The 11,223-nt window shown below is 33.7% G+C and overlaps 1 protein-coding gene across 1 annotated transcript; it reads left to right on the top strand.

Annotated features, from left to right (window-relative positions):
- Nucleotides 1–5,713: 5,713 nt before the first annotated feature.
- On the top strand, nt 5,714–6,461 carry LOC148210564 (uncharacterized). Its single transcript, XM_088125991.1, has one exon. The coding sequence runs from the start codon at nt 5,764–5,766 to the stop codon at nt 6,340–6,342; it is 579 nt and encodes a 192-aa protein (XP_087982117.1). The 5' UTR covers nt 5,714–5,763; the 3' UTR covers nt 6,343–6,461.
- The last annotated feature ends 4,762 nt before the right edge of the window (nt 6,462–11,223 follow it).

The following is an 11,223-nucleotide window of genomic DNA, read 5'->3' as shown; positions in this document are numbered from 1 at the left end:
ACTTTCCTCGATGTTCGTGAGTATCTCGGAGATGGGGATGGTGGTTGGTGTATACCGCTCATAAGGTCGGCTCCGGATGGAGCCGCCCTCCAACCTTCGGTACTCTGTTCTGCCACTGGAGGAGGATGGTCCCTTATCTTTGGACTTGACATCAATCCTCCTCCTCTCCTGGCTAAGTTTCTTCTAATCGATCTGCTTTTCAGGTCGGCCAGTCTTGGTTCGGAGGAGCTCCTGCCCATCAATGACTTTCTTCGCCTTCTGTAACACTTCGGCGAAAGTGGCTGGAGCTTCCTCTCCAAGTTTTACGGTTAAGGCCTCATCGGCCAGACCGGTGAGGAAGTAGCACATAGCCGAATCGTCAGAGCAGTGCACGACCTTAAGCTGCTCTTCCTGGAACCGTGTGACATATTCTCTCAGCGTCTCTCCTTCCTTCTGCCTGATGGTGGCAAGGTGAGTCGCTGTCTTTCTATCATAATGCCGAGAGGAGAATTGACTAATGAACTCCTTCCTCAGCTGGGAGTAGGTCGAGATCGACCTGGCCGGCAGTCTTCGATACCACAGGCGCGCGCTACCGGTAAGCGCGATCTGGAAGGCGCGGCATTTGATCGCATTCGTCGCCACTTGAAAGTCCATGAGGCCCTCGAAAACCTCAACATAATCTTTAGGGTCCTTAGACCCGTCATAGGGCTTCATGACGGGAGTCTTGAACTTCGGAGGGATTGAAGCCTCCAGGATGTCCGCGATGAATGGCGATTCTCCCAAGTCGCCATCGTCGAACGAACAGTCTTTCTTCTCGCACCTGGCCTTAAGCGCCTTGACCTGCTCATCGAACTTGTGCTTCATCAGGTCGAACTCTTCCCTCGTGATCACAGCTTCTGGTGTCAGGGGCTTGTATTTTGATTGAGCCTTTAGGTTCGAGTTGGAGAATTCTCGGGAGTAGGAGGGAGAGTCTTCCGACTCCCGAGATGCTCTCTTCTTCTTTTCAGTGAGATGCTTTCTCAAATCGTTGTCTCGCAAGCTGTAATCCACTCCCCCATCGTTTGGAATGGGCTTGCGATCGCCATTTTGGATAGATGGAGCTCCCTTTTCACCGGGTGCGCCCAGAGCCATAGAGGGAGACGCAGTTCGGTTAGCGCGCGTTGCCTCGGCGTACATCTCTTCCATTGTGCGCAACCGATGACGCATATCATCCAACTCGCGCTGAAGAGCAGACAGAGCTTCAGGGTCTGCTGCCTGGTTGGCCTTTTGGGAGGTTTTTCTCGACGTCCCTCCTCGGCCTCTGTTGGCTTTTGAGGGTTTCGGGTGAGCAGGTGGTAGCTCCTGGTTCGCATGACGGGCAGAGCTGCGCGGCAGATCTCCCTCTTGCCCTGCTCAGACCTGGTCCTCGACTATTCTTGCATCGAGGTCTCGCTGAGGGCCGTTATTAGCGTTCACACCCCTCTGTTCTGTCGTATTGGCAGAGTTTGCTGGACGCATCATTTTTGCGTATATTTTTTTTAGATCGGGATGACTTAAGATGTCGTCCCTACAAACGGCGCCAAATGTTTATGCAGAAATCTGCACAACGGTTCTTCACGAATCGAACTCGAACCCGGTCTCTGGTTCCGACCTGAACACTAGAGTGGACCTGCACAAGAGGGTGAACACTCCGACGCTCAAGTCAGTATAGATCGGACTCCTTATTTAGTTCGAGGTCAGATTCGATACTTGAGCGCGAAATGTACTCCTCTATTTATAGGTAATGGGCCCGACAGCACGCACGACCGGCGGTTACATGTCTTTTCTCATATCGGACCTGTCGGGTTCCGAGCAGGTCAGACCACAATCGGGTCGAACTTTGGTGCCCATACTTCATCTTTTAAGGGGCAAACTCGGTTCACCTCGGCGGGGCCGAGGTGGACCTAAGCAATCATTTTTATCTAATTTATTCCAACACGAATAATAGTCATCCACGTGTCCTGGGTAAGTTTACCCCCAAACAGATAACAAATTAGAGAAATTTAGATTATGAAATTAATGGACTGAGGAGGGCATGAAAGCTATTTGGAATTTTGTATGCCCTATGTAGGTATCTCAGACTATTTGTGTATCTTGAGATTTTTCGGTATCTTATTACTCCTACAGAATAAATATAAGACTTTGAATACTCACCTTGTGAAAGTTCAAAATTGCAACAAAATAATTATAATTAAGTTACAAGAGTCTGCAAGAACATAACTAGATCAATATATTATTTACTTTTTTAAAGGTTACGATTCGAAATTCCCCGCTCGGTTGAACTAAAAGACCAATAATGTTGTTCTAAAAAAAAAAACAATAATGTTTCAAGTTACAAATGTCATGATATGAAAATGAGAGATGCTACGGATGGTTGCAAAATCAGGAACCCAAAACATTAGGGGTTAAGCCCATCAATGGTGAAAAGTTCACAAGGCGATCCCCAAATAAGTCTCTTTTACAAGGCTTGGCCTAGAATTCCCACTTTTTCACGTGCATGTTAATAAAGCCCATGTTTCTCCAGACAGGATAAAAAGCCCAATAGAATGGTTTACAAGAAATGGATGTAAATTGACAAATAAAAGAGATAAATATTAAAGGAAAAAAAGAAATATATTTTTTCTAAAAAATAATGAACCGTCAATTTCTTAATGTAACATAGAGTTAGGTGCCTGTTCACTAGTCACTAATCAACACCTAATTATTGTTATTCATATTATACATCTAAAAATTACTAAGATGCACTTACTCGTAATTACCTATATTTTTCTAATCACCATTAAATTTTTAACAAGTAAGAAAGATAAATGTGGAAGAATTTTTTTTTCTTTCAAAAATAAAAGAATTATTAAATTTTTATGGATAGTCACATAAAATTAAAACTGATGCTAACCTAAGCATATGAGTTTGATTTTCTACTCTCTCACATGTGGTATTAAAAAAGAAAAAATAATTATTTTATATACCCTATTAGAATTTCACCCTTTTTGTCCTTTTATGTCTGACGCTGTATATAATCTAATACCAATTATCAATTTAACAATTGACCGCTATACTCTTCAACTTGATCCATTTAATGGTGTGTTATAAATTATAAATTACCATTGTCTCAAAATATATATATATATATATATATATATATATATATATGACCAAGGATTGAAATTTAAAATTAAATGAAGAATTAAGGTAGTACATGCCATGAGGCAAATGGACAAAAAAAAAATTATTATTTTGACGAGGATACTTTTGATTTGGTTCATTTAGCTTCTTATATTTTAAAAAAGTTTTATTTAATGTTTGTTTTAATTTATGTACCTTTTAAAAGTGTACAATTTGATCCATATTTACAAAATTTGTAACACAAATTTTATAATATTGAAAACCCTTTAACACAAATTTATGGCTACATTCGAAGAAATTTAGTAAGTGAAATGTCATTTAAAATTATTATCAAAATAAATGAGATAAAAATGAAAATAAATAAACTCAAATAGACCTTTATAGAAGTTTAGAGACCAAGAGATACGCTTGGATATACATAGATGAAAATAAATAGATGTTGAAAGTATAGAAATGAGAAAAAATCTGTTGAAAGTACATGAACAAATGAACAAAAATAAACAAGTTAGAGGGACAAAAAAGTATTTAAATATTATTTTTAAATAACTAGATGACATCGATTTTTTTTCATACTAACAAATTAATTAGCATTACTTTGTAGCAAAATTTCTTCACAGAAATCATTGTTTACCAAGAGGATATATCATCGCTTGAAACAGAAGCCAAGCTACCTCTCTTTTGCATGTTCTTTTGGTTAACTACTTAGCCAGTCAAATCACATGCACGCCACGAGAAAAAATAACAATAGGTCAAAACCAATAAAAGTCTACTAATTAATAATTAAATAAAAAAGAAACTTTAGTTTAACATTGTTTTTATTCCTTATTATTATTTTAGTTTAATATCCAATTGGTCTAGCCGCCTCTAATATATCTAAAGCTAAGATATAGCCAAATAGGCAACTTTGCAATGAAAAAGAGAAAAATATAATATATTAATTATTTTTGTAAAGCACCAATTAATTGAAATTAAATTTGGAAATTTCACACCTAATGAAAGAGAAAGAGACGAGGTTATTATAATATATGTTAGGTTATTTTAAGGTTTGGGATGTTTTTATTAATTTATTAATTAAAATTGGAAATGGGAATAAGGTTTCAAATGGAAGAGTACAAAAAAAGAATCCAAACAATGATGGTGTTTCTTATGAGAAGTGGTTAGTTCAAAAAGAGTATGAGAGATTAAGACTTTGATGTGATCAAATTAAATTAATTAAACTAATTAAGGACTGAGTCTGTCACAATTGAAAGTTTCAAAGGTCATCCATCATAATGTTGTGTCACTTAGCTTGTTTAGTTAGTTGGAAGCAAAAGTCTCTATTATATATCTCTATAATTGTATTTTACTTTATTTTATTTTTAGAAATATAACATAATTGTGAATTTAGGGGAATGGAAAATCGAGAGTATGAGAGAATACGGGACTGCTAAAGTTTTATTATTAGAATTGTTTAAAAGATATGTAATTTAAAAATATATTTATACTAATAAAATATAAATAAAATAATATCTACCTATCCATATGTAAGCCAGATCATAATTAAGCTAATTCAAATAACATAATCTCTAAATCTTGATAAAAAAAATTTTATAAGCTCTCACCTTAATATAACATTTTAAACATAATCACTAACAATTTTCAAATATGTAAATAAAAAAAATAGTTCTAATTAATTAAATTATGTCTAAATTTGGATTCATTAAGGGGTATGATCGAGAGCTATTGATTTATTGGTAAAAGAAATTCTTATTTAAAGTGCTTTTGTGCGAAAAATCAGTTTGTATAATGTGTTTTTGAACCAAGTGCTTAATTAAGAAACACTTTTAAATAAAATCAAGCATTTCTTACAAAAAATAATTTACGATTCATAACATTTTTACTAAAAACACTCATCCTAGAAACACCCAAAGAAGGTATAATTTTTACCTGTATGCCGAAATAATATCTTCAATTTTCAAAAAATAGGAAACTATATGTTCCCAATACGACACATTGGAAAAATAAATGACGTTGGAAATGATGGTCTTAATTATATATACTTCTCTCTTATTTGTTAAAAATTTAACATTTGTCGATAAAAAAAAATCTCTAAAACACCTAAATATTATTCTATACCAAAAAACTCAAAATGCTAGGGACAATATGGAGTGAGGGAACAAGAAGAGGGGAGATGTAAAAAGGAAGCAAAGTTAGGTAGCAAGTCTTAAGGGTTAGGTAATTGGCAATGCAAAGCCAAGCTGCCCCTGCCCCTCAACAATGACCAATATTTTTTACTTAACGCATAACAACAAAAAATAATATTAGTAATAATAAATAAATAATTAATGAGTATAGTCAAGAAAGCTTAATTAATTGTTGCTTATATAATTTCCCCCTCCACACCATCCCTAATTCTTGTCCCGAGACACGACGAATTAGATTAGATATTTTAACCTAAAGTGCTTAATTATGTACAAATTAATCAACTCTCACAACTCCCCCCCTTACCCCAATTAGTCCCATTTTCAATCCCCCATTCAAATTCATTATTATTATTATTTTTGTCACGTCAACTCCCGATCAAAAATCTATATAAATAGAATACTCTGCAAAATTTGGATCTAGATTTTGAGTTAGAGGGAGGAAATTAATTAAATTAAAGTTATGAAGGAGGCGAAGGATGAAGATGGGGATCAATTTGTGCTGTGTTTGGATAGGCTTCCTTCCAGAAACTCTTCTATGAGTTGTTCTTCTCGTTTGTACTACCGGAGCTCTGAAGGGGTTCCGTTTCAGTGGGAGATGCTTCCGGGGACGCCCAAGAATGATAATATTGATGATATAATTCCGCCGCACGAGGCGGTGGTTCCGCCGCCGATCAGCCCTCCCCCGGCGGCGCTCGGCCGGGGACTGCCCAAGCCCATTTTTGTGGGTCGCCGGCCGAGTAGAAACCCGCTGTTTGGGTCGTGGAGGAAGCAATCAAATTCCAAGGCCAAGAAATATTCCAGTTTGGATAAGTCGTTCGATCAGAGATTTCGGTCTTGTGGATCCGACGGCTGTGATTTTATGGAATCTCCAACCAAAACAACCTCTTCCTCTTCTTCTTTTTCTTCTTCTTCTTTCTCGTCGTCGTCGATCTCTAAGGATCCGCCCTTGCCGGCGGCGGAATCTTCCGGCCGGTGGCGGCCGGGTTGCGGTCCGTGGAGTATCAACATAATTAAAATTGCAATTGGGAGGCGACTTTGATTTGATATTACTTTATAAGAGTTTGTAAATAACAGAAATAAATGGTTTAGCTTGTAATTTTAGCTTTGGTTTCTTTTTAAAATGTATATGCTTTTGTCTGTACTTTCAACTCCGATTTGTTTTTGCTGTACTTTGAAACGTTTTTTTTTTTTCTCTTTTCTTCTGAAAATGAACTATTTTAGTTTTTATTTTTGCAAAATTTCAACTCATTCTCTTTAATATAATATAAAATTTGAATAAATTTATTTGGTACAATATTGTGTTGAAATTATATTATGATCCAAAGAATGAGATAAAAAAAATGAAAGGAAAAAAATCACTTTTTAAAGGTAATCAAAACATACATTTCAAAAATATGTAAACTACAATAGACAAATGCGGTTAATATTATTAATGACTGTTTTAGATAATGCAAGGCAGAATATAGGTTTAAAGATTTTATTTTATTGCCAAATCGAGTATAGCTCAAATGGTTAAACCACCTATTTCTAACCAAAGGGTTATGAGTTTGAACCCCCACCCTCACATGTTGAACTTAACAAATTTTTTTTAAAATTTATTAAACAAATATAAATATATAATATTTATGTGAATCTCGTCCAAGAAAAATGCTATAAATCTTTTATATATATATATATATATTTTTTTTTTTTTTTTGACAGTATGTAAATCTTATATTTTTTATTTATCTTTATTTAAATGGTCAAAAGTTTGATCTAAATATTCAAGTTGATGATGCTTGAATTAAGCTTGGTGGAGCCTATATTTTGGGCTAACTATACCGCGCAACACTAAATGTTAGCAAAAAAATTTATTGAATATATTTCATTCCAATATCTTTGATGCATATATCACTCTTCAAATTTATTTTAGATTAAGTGATCAAAAGCCAAAAAAATCTTTATTTTACAACATGATATTAAGTGATCAAAAGCCAAAAATATTTATTTACACGCTTAGTTCTATAGTTATAGGTTAAGGTTAAAACAAAAAGATGGAAGGAAAAAACAAAAACAATAAGTATCACAGAATTAGAATAATTAAAAACAACGTATGGAACGAAAAATGACGGTTAAAGCAAAATAAGGAAACAAAAAAATACATATAAAACTATAAAAGTGAAGTTTGGAAATTAGGAAAAAAAGGCAAAACTAATTTGTAAAATTCAAATTAGGAGGGTGCATGAATGGGAGATAATCCAGGGATTCTAAAAGGAAATAGAAATTCCCTTAACAATCTTAACTAATATCCAAATTACTTTATTCACTTCTCATTTACCCCCTAATCCCCTCCCTTATTTACCAAACACAAATAATTTACTTCCAAAAATTCTCAATCACAATTCACAATTCACAATTCACAATCAGCCATGGCAAATATTGATCATCGTCTTCTTCTTCTGTCTGAGAAACCCATCTCCTTACTCCAAGAAAATGAAATTTTCGTCAACAAAATTCTCTCCAGAAACTCCTCCTTCGGCCGCTCTGCCCGTCTCGCCGCCTGCCGCCTGCCCGGCCAAGTCCCCTTCAACTGGGAGACACAGCCCGGACTGCCCAAACTCCAAACCCCAGATCAAAATCTCCCGCCGGCGATCGCCCTCCCGCCGCCGGCGCCCTCCGCCGAGCACCTCCACGTAGTCCCCAAGCCGCCGCAGCAGCAGCAGGAGCCGGTTCGGGTTTGGTTCTGGAAGAAACCGAAGAGAAAGGCCGTGAGGCATAACAATAACGCCGTCCCCAAGAAAAACGGTGCGTTCGACTCATCGTCCAGACGACGAGTCGATCGCGAGAGTGATCAGTTATGTAAAAAATCAAACGACGAGTCGTCCACATCGTCTTGCATTTCTTACTCTTTATCCTCCAGCTCTTCTTCGGCCTCCTCTAATGGTTATGGCCGACGCCGCTCCAAACTCGGCCGCCTCGCCAAGGGCTTCGTAAGGTGGGCCTTCTGAAAGAGTTCTTGCATTTTTTTTCCTTTTCCTTTTTGTGACAATTTTCGTCTAAAAGTTTTATTTCGCGTACGTTTATTCAGTATCAGAATAAGCTCTCATTTGTAGCTGTATGGTTAAGTAATTAATTTAGGTTTTTTTCAATTGGGAATTTTGTCCACTGGTTTTCGTATTTGTGCATCTTAGCTTTTACGGATCTAATTAATATAATGTTGTTTTTTTTTTAAATTTTAAATCATAATTATTTACATAAAGTGAGGAGGGTTGTAATAGGAAATTTTTTTTTCCTTTATTTAACTTTTGAATTTTGTTAGGGTTGATTTTCGTAGTTGTGTTGAGTATCTGGTTTGATTAGTTTAGAGAATTTCGGTGTTGAATTGTTAGTCGTTTGGTTGTGTTTCAACAGTTTTTTAGTATTATATTCTACTCATCTGAATTTAAGGAGGAAAAAAAAATCAATTTTTATCTTCAATAATATGTACTTTTAAATGGTGTTACAATTTTTATATAATTAATTCCGATTGAGAGCAAATCACCCTTTAAAAGAGCTTTGAAATTATTATTAATGAGATCAAATCACCTCTTAAGAGAGCTTTGAAATTATTGTTATTATTATTAGTCTTTTATGAGGTCTAATGAGTGGAAACCCACCCCGAATTTCAAAAGCTATTATATTGTTACTAATTATTTACTATATTGGAATGATATAAGAAAATGCATGGGAGTAATAATATGTTTTAATTAGGGTCTTTTTACATTCTTTAAATGTCCATATGATTAATGATATATTATATCAAAATATATATCTATAGATTTTTATCGCTATAAACTTTTTAGAAAAAGTTTTTTTTAAGTACAACAAAAAATTTAGCTTTCAATTTATGTGTTCTTTATCTATTTTTACTTTCTTTTTATCTTAATATTTATGATGATCATACGAGAAATAACCTTCTTTCATTATTATAGAGATGAGATGAGAGAAGAGATCAATGGAAGTAGACTCTTCCAGTTTTTGCTTCTATCAGTGTCCCAAAATTTTTTGATTTTTTGTTACTTGAGTTGAGTAACAAAGACTTATATATAACATTGTGATATTTATTCTTAGTTATTATTTTAATATATAAAATTGGTTTTTCTTTTAAGTTCAAATAAGGAACGATGTATAAATAAGATCATTTAGGTCTACTTTAGTTTTTCTTTCTGACAGAAGTAATTATTTTGTTTTGGTTAAATTATAAGTTTACAAGATATTAAATTTAAGGGTTGCGTCCAATCATTAATATATATGTTTTAGTACAACATATAAGGTAGAAATTCGAACTTCGTACATTTTGGTCGGACATAGGTACCTTAACCTCAAGTTGGCCAATAATAGATATTTGAACATTAAAAAAATGTCATCTATGAAGTTTAAAAATGTAGACCTTTTAAACACGAAAGATTGAAAGTTTAGATATCTAAGACATGTTTGAGAGTGATTTTAGCTTTTGGCATGACTAGAATCACTATTACTCGTGCCAAAACCATTTCCATTTTAAAATAAAATGTTTTGCAAGAATTCAAAAGTATTAAAGTTTCAGTCTCCTGCTCTATAAGATCTCTCTCTTACATTTTTGTCAAATTCTATCTTTCATTTTTAATTATATAAAACTCACCTGAAAAGTGTAACCAAATATTTTAAATAATTAGATAAAAGCTACTTTCACAAAATCAATTATCATCGAATCTATTTTTCTAAAAATCAATGTCAAACAGGCAGCTAGTTTGACCCATTAAACACTTTTTTAGGCAAAGAGTTTAACCTACCTTCTAATTTAAACATTAGAAAAAATTTCTTAACATATATATATATATGTTTTAGTTAAAATACTTGTGTTTTGTTACCTTTTCTTAGGAGTGGGTTTGGTCTATTTTGGTTTCAAAAGTGATTTTACATATACCAAACTAAAGTTACTTACTTTTAACAGAGAATCAATTTTTTTTTAATATCTATGAGTATCCGAACTAGCTTACGTGCGTCTCGTCTCGACTAACTAATCTCACAGATAGGTGAGGTTTAAATTCATTCTCTCTTAATTAACACTAGTCTCTTTGGATCGATGAGTCGCCTATGATAGTTTACTGAGAATCAACTTTAAAAAATGATTTTTTCAAAAAGATAATTTTAGACCAATGTGATTATTTTAAAAGTAACTTATTTATCACCAAAACATTATATTTTACAACAAACCACTCTTTCTTCTCCAAAATTACTTAAATGTTTAATCCAAACACATCTAAAGTACTATATAGACTTGATAGTTTAACTAAATATTTAAAGTGACGACTCTCTCACTATAATCTTTATAAAAATTAATAATTAAGTTGGACGTAAAATATGTTTTATTATCATTCGTTTTAAGTTATCTTTATCCAATAGTAAAGATCATGACGGTCACAATAAACTAAGATAAAATTGGTTGAAAATAAAATACCACACATTGTGATTTTGTAAAGTCAAAATAGTGTGACATATTGCATTAAATATAATTTGAGACTACATTATCAAGTGACATTTCTTAAGCGGTAAATTTATACGTAGTTCAATTGGTTAAAATATATATTCTCAACGTGAGCTTCAAGTCTCATCCCGTTCATGAATTATAGTTTTAGTTAAAATTTTGAGACATTCACATAAATAACATCAAATAAATATATGTTTAAGATTAAATTTAAAAATGGTCAAATCAATCGATTTAATAAATAAAACACTCCCAATCAAAATAATAGATCAAACATAAAAATCTGAGTTTGAATGTCCAATTAGCCACAAATCTTCCCCAAAATGAAAGTTTAATGACATTTAAAACAATTTCCCTATTGGGCAAGTATCAAGGGTAAAAAGGTAATTCAAAAAAGATATCTGTTATTGAAAAATAAATTAAATAAATGTCAAA

This window comes from Momordica charantia, assembly GCF_013281855.1.
Source record: "Momordica charantia cultivar OHB3-1 chromosome 6 unlocalized genomic scaffold, Mcharantia_2.0 BLBB01000006.1, whole genome shotgun sequence".
In the NCBI taxonomy this organism is placed as follows: Eukaryota; Viridiplantae; Streptophyta; class Magnoliopsida; order Cucurbitales; family Cucurbitaceae; genus Momordica; species Momordica charantia.
Note: the sequence above shows the minus strand (reverse complement) of the source record. Positions and strands in the feature narration are given on the sequence as shown.

Bases quoted from the DNA above. Each gene is read 5' to 3' on its own strand.
- LOC148210564 (XM_088125991.1), top strand. From the start codon at position 5,764: ATGAAGGAGGCGAAGGATGAAGATGGGGATCAATTTGTGCTGTGTTTG.